The sequence below is a fragment of the Elephantulus edwardii genome, unplaced genomic scaffold (assembly GCF_000299155.1).
Source record: "Elephantulus edwardii isolate Elephantulus edwardi_28Jun2011 unplaced genomic scaffold, EleEdw1.0 scaffold00496, whole genome shotgun sequence".
Classification (NCBI taxonomy): domain Eukaryota; kingdom Metazoa; phylum Chordata; class Mammalia; order Macroscelidea; family Macroscelididae; genus Elephantulus; species Elephantulus edwardii.
Genome location: NW_006400246.1, coordinates 329,396 through 349,116, shown reverse-complemented (window position 1 = coordinate 349,116; position 19,721 = coordinate 329,396). Strand labels below are relative to the sequence as shown.

The window sequence follows — 19,721 nt, the reverse complement described above, 5'->3', positions numbered from 1 at the left end:
ATTTCCTGGCTGCTGGTGCGGGCGAATCCATGGAGACGTTGGTGCGCAGGCGCAGGGCGGGGCCGTTCCCATGGGAACCACAGGACGGGCTCCCTGCTCCTCAGGCGCAGTGGGGAGATTCGCTGGCCGCCTGGTCATCGCTGGCCTTAGACCGGTTGCCCACCTCCCAGCCTGTGGGTGCAATCCTAGATACTCGGTCCCCTCCCCAGTGCGCCCTTCTCCAGCGACCATCGATGGCTTCGTGCTCGGAGGGTCCTTACAGCCCCCACTCTATCCAATGCTCCACGCCTTGACTCAAACTTTGCCATCGAGGGGGAACCACGCCTCGCTGACACTCGGCGGGCTTCTGAAGTTGGACAGCGCTCAGGAGGACAATGTCCTTCCTCCTGTGGAGCAGCTGGTGGCTTCGAACCCATAGAGGGTTCCTTCCGGAGCAGTCCCCCTCCCTTCACCCACCCTGTATTTGCCCTTTTATTGATTGATTTGTTTGCTTGTGCAGTTTCCAGCAGGGCTAGTTTCTGGAAAAAACGATCCTGATGCAATAGAGTAGGGCGTGCAGCCAGGGCCGTGGGCAGGCTGCACGGACTGACGGGGGGATGGGGTGGGATGTGGCCTGCAACCGAGGAAGGACCTCGAGGTCTTCAAACGCAGGGAACAGGGTGGGGGGTCCTGCAGCGAAAGGGCACTGGTAATGGCCCTTCAGAAGTCTCAGCTCTGTCTGAAGGTGAGGTGATCCCCATCAAATGGGCTGCTTCTCATATCAGGCAGGAAGGAACTCCTGACATCAGGTCTTGGAAATGTTGAAGAAAAATACACAAATCTGGATTTCTACTGAACTCTAAAAAAGAAAAAAAGGGGCTGATGCCTTTTAATTGTGGCGTTGGTGAAGGAATTCCCTATCCCATCGACTGCCAAAAAAAACACACACAAGTGCAACCAGGGTGCCTCTTAGGACGGTGAAACTTCCTCTCCCGACTTTGGGCATGTGTCAGGAGGGGCCCTTCTTTGGAGAAAACTGACCCGTCCCTGGTCTTGCCTCTTCTGGATGTTTAACACAAATGGTATCATACAGCACACGGCCTTTGTGTCTGGCTGTTTTCACTGAGCAGGGTATGTTCAAGGTTCATGTGTACTGTACATATTTGTTTCTTTTTTTAATTGAGTAAAGTTTTCTTTTTAAAAACGTACAGTCGGTTGGACCTGTGTATGTGTCTACACCAGCAGCTGGGGCATCACCACCTTTGGTGTTTCTGGTGTAAATGACTTGAGCTCTGTGTTTTGAAACCAGCTTGTAAAGTTCTTTACTGAGCAGCTCCTGCAAGGCTGTCTGGGCCAGTGAACCCCAAATCTTCATTTTCTCAAAGACAACAGCTGGGGTTATAAGCTTAGAGTTGGGAACTTCTTTACAAAGTTTGTCATATGTGGCTTTGTCAAACAAGACCAGGTTACCGAGCTTGTCCCGAGCTTTGCCTTTGGACCACTTCTTCTTCTTGGCCTTGTCCCCAGGTGTCTTCTTGGCCGACTTTCTTCTTCTTATTATTGTCCTTGGGCGGCATGGCAAAGGTCGGAAAGGAGGTACCACAAGTGCAGCCTTGTTAAGACGTTGGACAGCAAAGCTGTTTCGTTCATTTCTGTTGAGGAATAATCCATTGTATGATGATGCCATTTCTTGATGCGTTCAACACTTGATCGATACTTGTGTTGTTTCCGCCTCTGGACCTTTATAAATACTGTTGCCTGGACATCTGGCTACAAGCTTCTGTGCGTGAAGATGTGTGCTTTCATGCACCCTGGGTAAACACCTAGCAGGCCTGGTCACACAGGCAGCTAAGTGTGGGCTGTAAAAGGACCGCTGTTCGGACTCGCAGGCTGCTCCATGGGAGAAACGTGAGGTGGTCTCCACCTACTGAGCCACAGCCTTAGTGACCTTGAGGGACAGTTCTGCTCTGAAAATGAATGTTTGTCTTCCACAGCAGCTGTCAGTCTTGGAGAGGGTGAAACCAAATGACTCTCTGGAGGCTAGGCTTTTGAAGCTCTTTCTCACATACTTTGGGCACATGGCCAAGGACAGACTGGTCCTTGGAGAAGGACATCATGCTTGGAAGGGTTGGATGGACAGTGCAGGAGAGGAAGAGCCCAGGTGAGATGAATTGATACAGTATCTGGGAAGATAGGGTTGGTGTGTCAGAATTAGACTGGCTCAGGACAGGGCAGGGTTCAGAGCTGCTGTACATAGGGTCTCTATGGGTCACAGGTCACTCGACAGCACATAGCCACAACATGTCTTTTTGACATCTTAACTCCTTCTATCACAGGTATAGATTGTGGGCCTAAGTTAAATGAAATCGTAGACAACTTCAGTCATTTCTCTAGTGGTGAGAATTTTTGTTTTCTTAAGCTTGAGGAGTAATTCTCACAGAAGGTTGATCATGAGAGACTAACTTCACGTCTTCATCACTTCGAGCAAGCGTCGTTCACGTGGTCAGCAGCAGCCACGTAGGCCATCGCAGCAGCATGCCAGGTAGCCATGTCCACCTTGACATGGAAGATTGTCCTGGAGAACACACCTTCAGAGGAGCCTGATGGCATAGCTGTTAAGCACCCAGCTACTAACAGAAAAGTGACTGGATTAAACTCCCCCCATCCCCACCCCCAGGGCTCCACTGGCAACCTGCCCTGTAAACTCACTTGAGAAAACACAAGGGTTTCATTCTACTCTGTCCCATGGTGTCCCTCTGAATTGGAATCTACTAGATGCACATGTCCTGGATGGAACTTGGTCTCCTCAAAATTCATGTGAATGTGGCAAGGCCACATGTGGTTGTCTCCATGTGGGATGTGTTGCAAATCCTAGCCTGTATTGTGGTTTATGGCAATGTCAGCTTTGCACTGGGGAGTGATGTGTTAGATCAATGAGAATTAGACTTTGCTCAGCATGAGGGTTGGCTGCATCACACTTGCTGGAGGCACACACCTTTCATCTTCTAAGCAAAGAGGGGCCTCATTACCAAGACAGGAGAACGTTGATGTGAGGATCTATCATCCAGAGCCCACAAACGTAGCTTGCTTTCCTGTGACTGGCTTAAATTCAGGCTTCCTGCTCTGACTTCTGCTGCCATGGGAGGGAACACATTTCCTTGTCAGAGCTAGCCATGTGCGTCACAGCAGCACTCGTTCAGCACACCACACTGGCCTTGGTGCTGCTGTGGACCACAGCTCTAGTTGGTCGCCTAGTGTTACCCTTTGCCCCCACCCCCACCCCGTGGTCTCCTGACCTCTGACCTGCCTTCCTGGAAAGGGGAGGAGCTTTGGGTCCCCTGTTGCTGCCTCCTGCTGACCTGCTAGGCTTTTAGCAGCTTGAACCTCACTCCAGACACTCACAGAGTGAGCTGGTGGATGAAGGCCACTATGTGTCTGCTAGTGACCTCCTTACTGCTGTGGGGTGAGCTGCCCTGGACACTGGGGTCTCTGGGCTGGAGAGGCTTGGGAGGGCAGGAGTGGGGGTCTCACACGTCTTATCTCCACAGGCCTTGTCATGGGTCCAGCGGCTCAGGCAGCCACTTGTAAGTACCCAGCTTGGGGCAGGGTTGAGGGGTCACACTCAGCCAGGGGGCCCCTGGCCCAGATGTCCCTGCACTGACTGCGATCTTCTGTGCAGATTTTGACCCCACACCAATCCTTTGGGCAGAGGCCCAGTCGCTGCTGGATCCCTGGACCAATCTGACCCTGATCTGCCGGGCCAAGATGAGCATCGGCTTGAGTTTCCAGTTGTTCAAAGACGGTGTGCTTTTAGAGTCCGTGAACTCAATAGCCCCGGAGTACCACTTTTCTGTGGAAGCAGTGACCGCTGAAACCCAAGGCCTCTACCGGTGCCGGACAAACACAGGGCAAGTGTGGACAGAGCTGAGCAACCTGGTGGAGCTGTCTGGCCCAGGTGAGCAGGGGCCCTCCCCCACTCTCCACCACCTGTCAGGGGCCTCAGAGCCCCCTCCCCGGGGAGCTGTGTGGCCATGGGTGGACTCACTTGATGTTTCCCATGTGTAACATGGGACGACAATGCTCTGCTGACCCCAGAACTTGAGAGGACCAGCCAGGTAAGAGCCCTGGGAAGTCTGCAGCCTGGCCTCCCAGAGTGGAGGGCAGAGAGGTGGATTGACAGGAGGCCTTGAGGTGCTAGTGTCCCACTGGATAGAAAGCTCATGTTCAACAACATTGCAATCTCTGAGAGGAGCTCTTGTTTGTGAGAAATGTTGTAAAACAGAACATGCATGAAGGCTTGGGTGACGAATGAAGGCTTGGGTGACGAATCCGTTTTCTGTCAGCTTTCACTCCACTCACCATAAAATGTAGTGGGGAAGTGATTGCTTAAAACACATGCAATACTTAGGGAGCTCTGGTGGCCTAGTGGCAAGATGCTGCACTGCAATCCCAGAGGTATGCAGTTCAAATCCACCAGATGCTCTGCTGGAGAAGGAGGGAGCAATCTCCTCCTGTACCAGTCAGATCTGATTTGACGGTACACGTAAAAATAATACCAAAAAACCCCCAAAAAACCCCCAAAACAAAAAAAAACCCACATGCAATACTTAAAGGCTGTGATGGACAACTTGGAGTTGCTGTGACGCTGAGCACTACTCCACAGTTGCGTCAAGTACCATATGGTCACCCATTTTGCACGATGGTTGGATGAGCATCTGGGTTGATTCATGCTGGGAAGTAGGAGTGGCATCCACTTCCTAAACTAGATGCCCCTGGAAACTCTCCAAACTCTCTTATAAATGTACAGAAATGATGTTAATTATAGATCAGAGTTCAGGTCTTTTGTGCAAAGCTTACTCTGAGTCATATTTGACTCGACGACACTTAACCACTGCTAAAACAGACGAGTGCTGTTATATCTGGATGAACAGTCTTCCACTTTGCATATCACTCTTTGTCAATGAGCTGTATGAATTAACCTGGGTTTACTATGATGCTGAACATTGTGCCATGGGGATATCAAATACCAGAATGGTTTCCTGTTGTGGACAGTGTTCGGTGGAGCTCCCAGTTGTAAAACATGTTGGGAAGCAGGAGTGGCATCCACTTCATACACTACATGCCTCTGGAAACCCTATGAACTTGGGAGAAACAACGATAGCTGTGGAAAGGCATTAGGTCTTTTGTTCATAGAGTTGCTATGAGTTGACCTTGACTGGACAGCAGTCAACAACAATAAAGGCACGTTTCCATTAACAAATATTACCATTTCCAAATGGGATCATACGTGCAAGAACACTGCTGTTTGGACTTCTAGAGACTTCTGTGCCACAGAAGGAAAACAGGTCACCTCCTGCAGCATCCCGGCATCTCTGCTGGGCCCAGGCCCAGCCAAATCATCAACATGACAGTCCATCCGGTTGAGGGGCTTCCTTTCGTTCGTGCACTCTCACTTTCCGAGCATCATGTCCTTTTCCAGGGCCTGGCTACAGCTGACCACATGTCCCAAGTGTGTGAGATAAAGTCTCACAACACTCAACTTCACAGACATCAGTTTTTCTTTAGATTTCTCTATTGTCCAACTTCACATACCTATGAAGTAACTGAAAACACCATGGCTTGGGTCAGCTGTACCCCACTCTTTAAAGTGGCATCCTTCCTCTTTAGATCTTACTTCTTAGTTGGTTGTGGCTCCGAGTAAAAGGAAACAGTTAACTTCAGGCTTTCTTCTGTTTATCCTGATGTTGTCGATTGGACCAGTGGTGAGGATTTTGGGATTTTTTATGTTGACATATACATAAGGTTATGGGACAGATTTAGAAACTGTTTTTAAAAGGGGCATACTTTAATAGACATCACAATTTCTGAAGATAATTTCAGAATGGATTTCTCTTTCTCTCTCATTGCAATAGTGTCAGCATCATCTCATAGCTGACCCTCCTTGGGTTTCTGAAACTGGAAACTCCCCTGAAGAAGTGATTCCTTTTTCTCCCTGTAGCTGCTGGTGAATAAGAACCTCTGTGTGACGACGTCACAATATAAGGCAGGCTTCCCTCAGGGAAAAGTTCAGGTGTGTGCACAGGCTGGCATGAGTAGGACCCTAACAACATTTGGAAAGCTTATGAACACTGACAGAATGGCCAGGTGTGATGGTGAGACGGGAAGTGTTCACTTGAGAGCACGACCAGGCACGTGGGTGAGATGGGTTCGCATGTCATTGGCTCACTGGCCCCACAGGCGCTCCAGGTAGGCTCATCACAAACCTTCAAACTTGTGAAAAATGCAACATGTGTCAAGTGAAGCTTAATGACAGGAGGCCCATCTGTGCCCACTTCTGCCTTTGTTCCTTTTCCCCCCAACCTGCCTCTCCCAGGAATGCTTTCCCACCATTTCCAGTCCCCCACGGGATGCCCCGAGTGAAGGGGTCTTCCCTGAGCACACGGCTGTCCATCTCTCCGCATTCTGCAGGCTCACTGGCCGCCCCCTCGCTCTCTGCTGGCCAGGTGTCCTGGGTCACTCCAGACTGGAACACGACCCTCGTGTGCCGAGCATGGCTGCAGGGTGTTACCTTCCTCCTGACACGGGAAGGTGAGGATGGGTTCCTGGAGGAGGTGGAGGCACCAAAGGACACAAAGGCCACCTTTTCCATCCAGCGTGGAGGCAACTACAGCTGCAGCTACCGCACACATGCCGCCGGCCAGCCTTCCCCGCCCAGCGCCGCCGTGAGCATTGAAGGGCTTGGTGAGTGCAGGATGATCCGGTCCAGGGGACTGCAGGCTGGGGCACTGGGAGGACAGCACTGGGCAGCCTTTGCCCTTACCCTGTGAACCTTCCCAACTAGGAGGGGGCCAGAGAAATGGTGGCCACAGTGGCCAGAACTGGGGAGTTGGGTGGGAGGTTCCCAGGGACGCAGTAGGGTGGTTCTGTGGGGACAACAGTGTGGGGATAGTTTCACAGGGACGGAGCACGGAGGACTGTCTGTTGGTGGCTTTCTACCTCCCCTCCCTGCCTTGCAGAGGTGCCGCCCCCACCTAGCCTGAGCGGAAAGGACACAGGTGTCCAGCGGCCGGGCACGAGCCTGAGCCTGCTCTGCACCGCACCACTGAGTGGAGTGCATTTCCAGCTACGGCGTGGAGAGGAGGTACTGGTGGTCACCATGCATACCTCCAGCCCAGACCGTGTCTACTTCGACATGACCTCACTGACCCCAGCAGACAGCGGCATCTACACCTGCCGTTATCAGCTTCCAATGCATGTGACCTGGTCCCTGGACAGTGCACCCTTAGAGCTGCTGATAAGTGATGGTGAGGTGGCTGGACTGCAGGGGGTGAGGTGGTCTGGTGGGGTGCAAATTGCTGGTACGTGGGGCTCTGGACCTCTCCATCCTCGCCTGCCAGGCTCACTTCCATCCGAAAATGGAGTGATGACCGCAACAACCTCGTGACCAACAAAAATACTGGGGGGCCTGGCACAGGGCAGGTGGGCAGACTGTTTTCTGGGGCCAGGGTGGCTCTAAGAACAGCCTGCAGGCCGTTCAGGGGCTACCGGAATCCACTCTAGCCTGGGGAGTGTGGCTGTTCCAGCCTCTCAGGACCTGAGAGTGGTTGCCATTCGCAGAGCTCAGCTGAGAACTGGACTGCGAGTCCTCAGAGGCCAAGAGGTGGCAGCTCGCCCTGGGCGGAGTGGCCACGGGCTGGTGCATGCAGAGTCAGCGAGGTGAAGTGGAGACTGACTTTGGGGTACAGTGTGGTGTCAGAACAGGACTCCTCTTGTTTTTCTAGAGAAACAAATAGTTGTGATGTGGTATCAAGGTGAAGTTGATTCCTAGCTGACCCTGCGGCCGGTTTTCAGCGGCTGTTAAGTCTCACAGGAGGAGACCGTCCACTTTTCTTCTGTGGAACAGCGGGTGGGCTTGAAATGCCTGCCTGTGAGTTGGCAGCACAACTCTTGACCCACTTGGCAGGAGAGCTTCCTGGAGAATCAAATCAATACAGAACTTTTTAGGTGTCTGTGTGAGAGATGGGGGCACATCTCAGTGCGCCACACCGCTCACCCAGAGATACTTGTCTCAAGCACGTACGGGACCCACCAGGGAGAAAGCTGGCCAGTGTCCTCTGTGACCATGGAGGGTCAGTAGAAGTCAGGAATCCCTCCATGGCAGCATGCTTCTTGAGTGAGAGACACAAAGAGATGAGCGATGGAGGAGGGAGAGAGACAAACAGAGAGGGAGACAGAGGGAGAGACAAGAGAGGGACAGAGGGGGAGAGGGAGAAACAGGGGGGACAGAGGAGGAGGGACAGAGTGGGGGAGACAGGAGGGGGACAGAGTGTGGAGGAGACAGAAGGGAGAGACAGGAGGGGAGACAGTGAGTGGTGGATGGGGGAGACAGGAGGGGGAACAGTGTGGGAGAGACATGGGAAGAGGGGGCAGAAAGTGAGGGGGACAGAGGAGGGGGAAAGACAGAGGAGGGGAGGAGACAGAGGTGGGAGAGACAGAGGTGGGAGAGACAGAGTAGGGGAGACGGAAGGGGGAGATGGGAGACAAAGGAAGGGGTGAGAGACGGAGGAGGTGGAGGGAGGGGAAATGGAGGAAGGGAGTGGAGATGGCAGACAGAGGAGTGGGCGAGATGGAGGAGAGGAAAGATGGAGGGAGGGGCAGCGGAAGAGGGAGAGACAGGTAAGGTAGAGAGAGAGACGGGCAGCCATGGAGGGACTGAGTGTAGAGGCAGAAGGATGTTGGCGACATGGAGATTGACAGGGTCTAGGGATGTGCAGACATCTGGGCACACCATGGACCGCAGTCTAAGTGGACAGCCACAGGGTCTGCCCTGAGAGAAGGGTGTCAGGGGCACAGGATGGAGGCCACAGTTGGGGACAAAGGGACTGCAGTGGCTGGAGCCCCAGCCCTGGCCTGACCAGGCATGTCTTCCCACAGAGACACTGGCCGCGCCCGAGCTGCTGGCCGAGCCCAGCGGTCACCTCCGACCTGGTGCTCATGTGAGTCTGCGGTGCCAGGCGCCCCGGGCCAACGTGCGCTTCGTCCTTGAGCGCCAGGGCGCATGTGGGCACCAGGGGTTGGACCGCCAGAGTCCCGAGGGCTCAGTGGCCCAGTTCGACCTCCACAACATGTCGGTGCTGGATTCCGGCAACTACAGCTGCATCTACGTGGACCTGACGGCGCCTTTCCCAGGCTCGGCGAGCAGTGAGCCCGTGGAGCTGCATGTGGACGGTGAGCCGGGGGCCCTGAGCCTGCCTCTTGAGAACCACGCTGGCCTCAGTCCCACCCTTGGCCGTTCCTGTGGGCCAGGGTTCCGGGGACTCACAGTTATTTCCAATGATTTCCAAAGTGGTTGTGGTGCCAGTGTGCAGGCTGCCTGCCTTGCTCCGCCCGTTTCCAGGGCTGGACTGTGGTGGAAAATTAACGCTTCATCCCCACCAGCTCTTTCCTACCATGGGCTTCGGGGCAGGGAGCAGACAAAGCAGATGGGCCTCAGTCCTTGCTGCCGGGGGCGCTGTTGGCCTGGTCAGGAGGGAAGAGGACCCCTCTGGTAGTTAAAATCCATCAGCCGCTCAGATGAAGAACGATGGACAAGCTCCTCCCACGAGATCTGGAAACCGCTGGAGGGACATCTTCGGGACGGCTCTGAGTGGACAGTACTGAGTACAGTGAACAGCTGTCGTCCCTGGGAGTGGATACCACTTCCACCATCATCTGATTCTGTCCACTCAATGTCCAGGGCTCCATGTGTGGGATGATGGAGCCTTGAAAGGCCTCAGGCGTCCAGGGCCTGGTGTGCCCAGTTCCAGGGACCCTGAGGTCACACAGCAGGTCCAGGGCTGGGGACCGTGGGGAGGTCATAGCAGACCCAGGTTGGGGATGGCAGGCTGGGCTTAACGGGGTGACCAGGTGACATGGCAGCTCTGTCTCTCCTTAGCCCCCAGGTTGGGCAGAGGTGGGCCTGGGCGTGACCTTTTGAGGCCAGGGTCTCACCCTATTGTCCCGGCCACTCTGCCCAGGTCCCCTTCCCAAGCCCCAGCTGCGACCTCTGTGGCAGGGGCCAGTAAGCCCTGGCCACAATGCTGTCTTCCGCTGTGAGAGCTCGTTGTCCAGTGTCATCTATCAGCTGCTGCATGACGGCGAGCCGGTGAACAGGGCAGTGAAGAGGGCCACCAGAGAGGAAGAAATGGTGCTGACCTACGTGGGGCCCCAGGATGCTGGCAAATACAGCTGCCGTTACTACATAAAGGGACTCGACTTCTGGTCAGAGCCCAGTGACTCTCTGGAGCTGCAGGTGGCAGGTGAGGGTTTCCTGGGTGCAGGTGTGTCCAGATCCAGTCTCTGCTGTGGTTGTGTCCTTCCTGGTCTCTGGGTGTGTTTCCAGGGGTTGGAGGTGGTAAAGGAATTGCTGGCAGGGGGAACAGCATGTGCAAAGGTCCTGGGGCAGACAGTGCTTGGTGACGGGAAGCCTGACGTGGAGTGGCAGCTTAAGGGTGGGGAGGGTGTCTTTCACAGGCTCCATCCTAACACACCCCTGGTCTGCAGAGGGGGTCTTCATAGTTACCCCAGTTCCCAAAGCTCACTGTCCTCTTATTGTACTTCTGTCAAAAGGAAGCTGATTCAGCTGGTGACAGGATCCCTGGGAACTCCTCTGTGGTCCAGCTGGTTTTGCTCCTGCTGCCAATGGAGGCTGTGTCATTCCAGAATTCCTCCCAGAAATTAATAAATATGGAGACATCTTGTTGAACTGTCTTTGGCTGATGGGTCGAAATAGCCCAGGGGATGGGCCGCCAAGGTTGGGGGTGGGGTCATGGACTGGGATCTGAAGGTGGGAAGATCGCTGTGGGGAGGGCTCTGGGTCCTGAGTTTGGGTGGTCTGGGGGCTGGATCCTGGGCCCTCACTGTCCTTGGCCCTTGTCCACCAAGCTGGTCACTCTCCCGGCACCGTCTCTGCTCACTCCCAGTGTGGATGGACAGATCTACACTTGTGCTGGGGTAGCTCCAGGTTCCAGTAAGGCCTCAGCCCTAGCTGCTGCACCTGTTCCTATGGGGACACGGACCATCAGACAGTAACATTGACCAGACTCACAGGGATCAGAGTGTGCACAGGGCAAACCTGCCCCACTGCTTCCTGGCTGTTTCTCCTTATGGAGGCCCCAGTGGATTCAAACCACAGACCTTTGTGTTAGCCCAACATGCAGTCCACAACACCTCCGGGGTTCCTTACTGAGATGCAAACCTCAAACCCTTTGTCATCAGGGCACCTTAACTGGACACAATCTGAGGCCAACAGGGCTCTGTGGTCCCGCCTGCGTGGCTCAGGCCCTCAGCGGTACTGTGGATGGAGTCAACACACGAGTCCCACCGCGAATGCTCTTCTCGAGATTCTGCCTCCTTCCTTCCAGGCCTCTGGGTCACAAGGACGCCCTTTTTTCTGGATTGTTTAAATATTTTTTAGTATTCAAGTTTTGGTTTCTTGAAAACCTGTTTTTATCATGATTTGAGTGAAAGTTTACAGAGAAAATTGGTTTTCCACTTCACAGCTCACACACTTGGGTTTCCTGGCACTGATCTTAATCCTCACATTGTGTCCACATTCTTCTCATGTCCACGTTATCCATTTCATCGAAGGTCATTCATTAATTCGAACGTTGTAGCCTTTCTTCAAGACTCTAAAAATGTATTTATAGTTTTGAGTGAAAATTTACAATCGTATTGGTCTTTTAAGGGAGCGCTGGTGGCCTAGTGCACATGGTTCGAGGCCCCCTGCTGCTCCGCAGAAGGACGGGCAATCTCCCCCATGTGACTTACTGCCTCTGAGAACCCGCCAGAGGGTCAGTTCTGATCCTACAGCGCACAATAATATTGTGTTTTCAATCATTTATGTGTGCTTTGTTTTAGATTAATTGCAAGTAACTGTTTTTGAAGTGTTCTTCTTACGTTCTGTCTAGCTAGCTCCAACTCACAGCAACCCCAGAACTGAAACCTGCCTGATCCTCCCAGCTCTTCTCAGCTCACGCTGACTGCTGATGTTAATCACCTTAAAACACGGTTTACGGGTAAATGGTGCATGGAGTGAAGTCCTGTAACCCTCCTCTGGGGCATCACTGATACTTTAAAATCTGATGGGGCCGTGGAGGAACTACTGTTTCTTTTCCTTTTTGGGAATCAGTAGTTCTAGGGTTTAATCCCCTTGCCCCCCCCTGCCCATCCCTTTCCACTATGAAAGAATAATTCCATCTGGAAATACAACCCGGGAGGAGTTATGAGACAGAAGAACACAGTGCCCTGGAAGCAGAAGGGAGAGGCTAACCCTGCCGTGAGGTTCAGGGGAGAGATTTCACTGGGGGACATGTGGAACACCTTGAGGATAAGAACTGTCATCTGACAGTTATGAAAAGTCCTCCAGGCACGGAGACAAAGGCACGCAGGCTGGGAAAATAAGGCTTCTTCCGGAAGCACGAGGGAGCAGGTTCAGGATTGCTGTGTGGGTTGTGAGGCTGTCGGCAGGCTGGAGGCCAGGAGCCCCGCTCATCAGATCAGCGCCCTCATACCCTCCTCACACGGCTGCAGGCACACAGAAGGACGACCAACATCTTGATGTGCAGGCACACCAGAGATCTGCACGCTCGGTCCCAGGCCGCAGAAGTAAAGTGACGATCGCCATCGGTGGAGTTACACAATTTTTTTAGGTTTCTCAGTGCACCGAAAAATTATGTTCACACTGACAGTCTCTTAAGAGTTCAACATCATGGAAGAGCTTCAAAAAAACGTGATCAGAGACACAAGTGAGCACAAACTGTTGGGGGAAATCATCCATGTTTCCAGGTGCAAAGTTGCTACAAACCTTCAATTCTTTTCAAAGGCCGTGTCTGTGTGAGGGCGGTGAGACGAGGTTTGCTTCTGCCTGTGAGCCACTGGGGAGTTTTATTGTAGTGAGTGACACAGTGCAGAACTTTCTGCCATGGTGACATCATCAGGTGTGTGTTGCTGAAAGAGGCCCCCAGAGACCAGCGCAGACATGAGACGGAGGGTCGAGAATGACAGCTGGAAGGGGCCAGCAGGGATTCCTGTGCTGTAATCCAGGGAGAGATGAGGAGGGCTTGGGTGGCAGAGGGACAGGAGGAGATCCACAGGGCTGGGAGCTGGCGGGAGATGGGGACAGAGGGGCGGGAGGGAATGACGACAGGCAAGTGTGAGGCACCATCAGTCAAGGCGGCGTAGGGCGACAGAGTATGAGAGACTTCCTGGAGAGGCAGCTGTAAGGTGAGGCCTGGAGTGAGACGACTTGGGGTGGGATGGGCACGGCCAGGCGTCCCTCCTGGGTCACATGAGGAGGACGAGGCAAGAACAGTCACTGTGAGGCTAGCAGCTCTGTGGCATCTTGGGAGCAGAAGCACGACACACCTTACCCCATCTGCTCATTTCTGAGGACGAAGTTAAATTTTCAACTCAGCTGTCTTTTCTCCACGACAACCCTAAGTGGCTACAGAAGGCAGCAGGATCCTTCTAGAAGCTTTTCCACCTCCCTGAACCACTGTGTGTTCACTAAGGGTCTCCCGAGTTTCCCAACGCAGAATTATTCCCAGAGTCTACCTTCAATCACTTTGTTCTATTGGGAGAGTCAGCCCTCCCTCGCCCATTCTTTTCTATTTTCCTGGAACTTGGAGTCTCTCGGATGTGGAAACTCTAAGGGGAGGCTGTGTGCACGCAGAGGGCATCTTCCAGTCACCACTGCACTGCGATGTGAATCCTAGATGAACAGTTTCTGTCCTGCTCAGTCACTGCTGCACTGCGACGTGGATGGACCACGGGCCTGGGGCAGGGGAAGCGCCCCATGGTCACTGTAATATGTGGTGTGGATGTGTGGATGGACCACGGGCCTGAGCCAGGGGACGCTCCAGACTCACGGTCACAGCAGCACTGTGATGTGGACAAGCAGACGAACCACGGGCCTGAGGAAGCTCCCTGTGGTCACTGCTGCACTGTGACGTGGATCCGTAGATGGACCATGAGGGCTGAACTGCGGCTGAAGGCCTTCCCACAGTCACTGCACTTGTAGGGCTTCTCTCCCGTGTGAGTCCGCTGGTGCTCGATGAGGGAGGAGCTCTGGGCAAAGGCCTTTGGGCAGACCTTACACTGATAGGGCTTCTCCCCAGAGTGGACCCTGAGGTGTCGGATCAGGGCTGAGCAGTCACTGAAGGCTCGCTCACACACGTGGCACCTGTAGGGCTTCTCCCCCGTGTGGATGCGCTGGTGCTGGGTCAGGTGGGTGCTCTGGCTGAAGGCCTTCCGGCAGGCCTCACACTCGTAGGGCCGCTCGCCCGTGTGCACCCGCCGGTGCTGGGTCAGGTGGGTGCTGCGGCTGAAGGCTTTGCCACATTCTCCACACCGGTAGGGCTTCTCCCCAGTGTGAATCCTCTGGTGCTGCGTGAGGTGGGTGACTCGGCTGAAGGCTTTCCCACAGTCCTTGCACTCATGGGGCTTCAGTCCTGTATGGACGACCTGATGCTGGGCCAGGTGAGTGCTCCGGCTGAAGGCTTTCCCACACTCACCGCAGGTATGTGGTGTCTTCCGAGAATGGCTCTTCTGATGTGCCTGAAGGGCGGAGGGGCTCCTGAATGTCTTCCCACAGGGGCCACACTTAGGAGACCTGATCCCCAAGTATGTGTGTGGACACTCAGTCTCAGAACCACACAGAGGATGGGATTTCCCTTCTGAAGGAGCTTTCTCTCCAGAGTCAAGGTCTGCACACACGCTGGGATTGGTCCTCAAGGCACCGTCGCCACAGCAAGGCCGGCCTGTGAAGGCCTCGTTGGCAGGACCTGAAGTTTTCCAGAAATCTGTCTGCTGGGCTGCTATAGCCTCGTGGGGTCCTGCCTGTCTCTCTGTGCTGCTCTCAGGCTCACAGGTGCTGCCATGAGCAGGTCCCGTGGACACCCCACCTGTGAGGGGTTCAGCGACTGTGTCTGGGGGCCATGACTCTTCTGAATTGTTCTGTTTGGGGCTTGCCGCAGCCAGCTCGGGCCCCAGCTCCCACCCTGCAACAACCCAAACCACAGTGTCACTACTACGCACCTCCCAGGCATGGCCAGGGCTCTGTCATCCAGTCACCACCCAGGGCAGTTGCTCATGGGGGTCTCTGATAACCAAAGCATGCAGGACTGGACCCCATGCAATGAAAAACTGTCCCCTCACTGCCGCTGAGTCCACCTGGACCCACAGAGACCCTGCAGGACAGAGGAGAGTCTGCCCCTCAGAGGTTCTGAGGAATGCTATGAAGCACACTGCCACGTCCCTCTCCTGCAGGGCAGCTGGTGGATTTGGACTGCTGGGAGCAGCTGACCGATGGTGTCCCCAGAGGTCTTTTTAACCCCACAATTTGGGCTTATCTTCAGAGGCTGAGAGGAGAGGAGGGGACTGGAAAGTTCCTATGGCCAGCCTCAGAGGTCTGAAGACAGTCTTGGGAACAGGGTGGACAAAGCTGGGAGGTCAGAAACTCACTTACCTAGAACCTGGAGCGTCCTGTTCCTGTCCACCTCCCCGCTGTGGACAGAGGCACCATGAGGAGGGTTCCTATCAGGCCTCTGCTCCTGGCCTGGTTTGGGAGAGACTCTTTCCTGTAAGCCAAGGACCTCACCTGTTATGACTGACCTGTGTCCCCCGCAAAAAAACTATTGTAAACCCTCACCCTTATGCCCTATGTGAATATCAAAGATGAGGAAATAAACATTACCAAATTCTGCAGTCTGAAATGGATCGCACTATGTTGTCACCATGCAGTGATAATTACTCGTTACTGGAATGGGAAAGTAAGAAACAAAGCTCACCAGCTAGAAAATAGACCTTGGTGACAGACATGATGCAAAAAGTCCCACGACAGAACTGTGCAAAACCAGCTTACCCATTAGGGAGCTCTGGGGACTTAGTGGGTAATGACTGCTAACCCAAAGGCAGGTGGTTCGAATCCACCAGCTGCTCTGCAGGAGAAGGATGGGCAATCTCCTCCTGTGCAGTTAACTGCCTCAAAAAACCCGCTGGAGAGTCAGCTAGTGAGTGGGTTCTGACTGGATGATACCCAACAACACCACAAATGGAATTCAGCAGATGGAATACATCAAGTCAACGACGTCTTTAGAAAGAGAACATCATCAGTCAGACCAGGGTTAGGGGCCAACTGTGGCACAGTCCATCAATGACCCCTTGTCATGTTCACACCGAAGCTGAAGAAAATGTAAACAAAGCCAAGAAAGCCAAAGTATGGTGCTGAGCATACCCCAACTGAATTTGGATACCATTTCAAGAACAGATACGATGCATGCAACACTCATGACTATAGACCAGATGAAGTGTGAGATGACATTATCCATCAAAAAAGCAAAGTCTTTAAAAACAATAGGAAAGAAATTACCAAAATGAATGTCACAAGACTATGAAACTCACTCTTGAACATCAAGTTGCTATAAAGCAAAGAGGAAGAAATGATAAGAAAGAGTTGACGAAGATTTCAAAAGGCAGCTTGAAAAGACAAAGTAAAGGAATAAAATGAAATATGTGAAGAGGAACAGGAAATCAAATGGGAAGAGGATGGTTGGCATTTCTGAACCAGAAAGAACTGAAGGATTAATTCAAGCCTCTAACTGTAAGACTGAAGTATTCTCTGGGCAAAATATGGAAAGACACGGGAAGCACCAAAATAAGGAAGAAGAAATTCACATACACCAAAAAGAACTGGTCAACATTCACATATATAATCAAGAACTGATGATCCTGCAGGAAGAAGTCATAGCTGTACTGAAGACACTGGCTGAAAACCAGAGCTTTGGGAATGGAGAGAAACATCAAATGAAGTATTAGAACAAGTGGATGCAGTGCTGACAAAACATCTGGAAGAGTGACCCGGCTAATGAAATAGACTGGATCCAAATTTGTGCCCCTTCCAAAGAAAGGTGGAACCACAGAATGAGGGTTACTAAACATCATTAATGTATTACACTTGATTCTAATCAGTGTGTTAATACACACTGATTAGCATTATGAACAATTTTTTTTTATTTTTGTGTGCGTGTACCGTCAAATCAGATCTGACTGGTACAGGAAGAGATTGTCCCTCCTTCCCTGGCAGAGCATCTGGTGGATTCAAACCTTGCGCCTCTGGGATTGTAGTTGCAGCTCCTTGCCACTGGGCCACCAGAGCTCCCCATAAGCTTAGTTATTTCAATAGTAATGGAAAGTTGGGTTTTTTCTGAATATGCTAAGAAAAGTAACAATTTTTGCTTTTGGCTCCAGCCTAAGCCTTGGTGTCCTCTCTCCTTTTCCTCACCCTCTATCCCTCTCCCTCTCTCTTGGTTTTTTCCTCAGCAGCACCGTGTTCTCAGTCCTGCTAGAAAAAGGCAACACTGCTCCTTGAGTCCAGAGGCGTAGAAGAGGCACCATACCTGGCAGGACTAACAGGGTTTTCTCATACTGGCCCCGAATCTCAAGGCAGAGCCCAGCAAGACAGATCAGAGGGCCTGTGTGCCTGAGTAGCTGTCCTGACTGAAGAAATGGATCCTGCTTTGACCTGAATTGTCAACTCTTCTAATAAGCCCCCTAAGCATGAGTACTGTCTGAGTTCAGTGTGGCCACTACAGTGGACTAGCAGCCAGTGAACAGAGCGGTGAGACCCTGGGGAGGGATGACAGTGACAGAACTGATGAAGGTAGGTATGAAGTGGGGAGGCATATACGACCTCAGAGGAATCAGTTTCGTGCTATTGATTTTGTAACTGAGAACAATTCTCCAACCTCACTGTACTTTATGGTCACCAAGACTGTGTCCACATCGTAACTGATGGAGCCTGTGAACACGTTACCTTTAGTGGCAGCTCCACCTTATAAAGTGGGTTGCTATGTGCTGAAATCAACACACCCGCATAAAACAAAGCTTAAGACTATGTGACCCTAGGAGAAAATTATTAAGCACTCAATGAAAAGGTATTATGCACATGGACCTCACTTGATGGATGGTACAGGAATCCAAGTGGCTACATCTGTAAAAGGAATCATTGGAGAAGTTCAGTATCAGCAGTCAAAACCAGGCCAGGTGCTGACTGCGGAACAGACCATCAATTACTCATGTGCAGGTTCAAACTGAGGCCGAAGAAAATAAAAATAAGTCCTCAGGGGAGCTCTGGTGGCCTAGTGGCAAGAAGGTGCAACTACAATCGCAGAGGTGCACGGTTCGAATCCACCAGATGCTCTGCCGGGGAAGGAGGGGCAATCTCCTCCTGTACCAGTCAGATCTGATTTGACGGTACACGCACACAAAAATAATAAAATAATAAAAAAAATTTAAAAAAAAAGAATCAAATTTTGACCTTGAGTCTATTCCATCTCAATTTCAAAATCAACTTAAGAATAGGTTTGAGGTGTTGAACACCACTGATTGGAGACTGAATGAGTCGTGGGATGACATCAGGGATATCATCCATGAAGAGAGAAAAAGGTCACTACAAAGGAGAAAGAAATTTACATGGATGTCAGAAGACAAGCTGAGAAACTGTACGAGGGCGTCAAGAAGCCAATACAAGGGGGGGAAATGTTGAAGGACAAGAGCTGAACAGAAGACTTAAAGGGCAGCTCGAGAAGACTAAAGCAAGTCGTGTAACAGAATGAACAGAGGGTGGTGGTGGTTGTTAGGAGAGCCTATTTCTTGGAAGGGTGGAGGGTCAGACAAGGAGAAGAAGAGCCTCAAGCAGACGGGTTGCACGGTGAGTGCAGCAATGTCAGAAGTTGTGAGGATGGCACAAGCTAGGACAGGGTTCACATCTGTTGGTCTTGGGTTGCTATGAATCGTACTCGACTCACTAGCACCAACCAAAACCACAACCACTAAACACGAACCTACCCAGAGGGGCCTCAGAAGATCGGTCAGGGGCTTCTGACAGGGCACAGCCTTGAAAACGCTATGAAGCAGGTTTTCTCTGTGCATTGAGGGGTCACCAGGGCTAGCGACCAGCCCAGTGGCTGTTACCCAATCCACAACACATTCTGTGAATTCCTGCCTCCATGATCTTGTGACAGAAGGACTAGGCAGGCGGCAACCAGCTACTACCACTACTGCTACTACTACTACCGATCCGAGAGAGGTCACAACAGAAGGTTCCAGGCAGAGAGAGAAAAACGTGCAAAAAAACCAGGCTTACTAGCCTAATAGAGACTGGTGGAAACCCAAGACTACAACTCCCAAGCACCCTTCAAGCTTGGAACTGAAACCACAGGCAGGAAACCAGATGGGCTTCTAAAGTGTCCAGTGCAGCATGGAGCAGGGCAGGAACCTGCACCCATCCCTGAGATAAAGCTCTCCCTTTCCCTGTCTCTGGGTATACACACACAGACATGAACATAAGCGTCACACACTGTGATTCTCTGGAGAACTCAGAATCAGATATCAGGGAAGGACCACATCACCCCTGAGATATCAGGGAAGGACCAGTCACCCCTGAGATATCAGGGAAGGACCAGTCACCCCTGAGATATCAGAGAAGGACCCGTCACCCCTGAGATATCAGAGAAGGACCCGTCACCCCTGAGATATCAGGGAAGGACCCGTCACCCCTGAGATATCAGGGAAGGACCCATCACCCCTGAGATATCAGGGAAGGACCACCATCACCCCTGAGATATCAGGGAAGGACCACATCACCCCTGAGATATCAGGGAAGGACCCGTCACCCCTGAGATGTCAGGGAAGGACCCGTCACC

The 19,721-nt window shown here is 52.4% G+C and overlaps 2 protein-coding genes across 2 annotated transcripts in view; one reads left to right on the top strand and one right to left on the bottom strand.

The window, feature by feature from the left end:
- Positions 1–10,437, top strand: part of LOC102857678 (alpha-1B-glycoprotein-like) — a 17,538-nt gene extending 7,101 nt beyond the window's left edge. Inside the window, exons 3-9 of the mRNA XM_006903036.1 lie at positions 3,528–3,563; positions 3,659–3,934; positions 6,448–6,720; positions 6,996–7,283; positions 8,914–9,207; positions 9,996–10,277; positions 10,361–10,437. Coding sequence (XP_006903098.1) covers positions 3,528–3,563; positions 3,659–3,934; positions 6,448–6,720; positions 6,996–7,283; positions 8,914–9,207; positions 9,996–10,277; positions 10,361–10,437 — 1,526 coding nt within the window. The remainder of the gene's footprint in view (positions 1–3,527; positions 3,564–3,658; positions 3,935–6,447; positions 6,721–6,995; positions 7,284–8,913; positions 9,208–9,995; positions 10,278–10,360) is intronic.
- Positions 10,438–13,950: 3,513 nt separating this feature from the next.
- Positions 13,951–19,721, bottom strand: part of LOC102857278 — a 36,283-nt gene continuing 30,512 nt past the window's right edge. The window contains exon 15 of the mRNA XM_006903035.1: positions 13,951–15,017. Within this exon, the coding sequence (XP_006903097.1) occupies positions 13,951–15,017 (1,067 nt within the window). The remainder of the gene's footprint in view (positions 15,018–19,721) is intronic.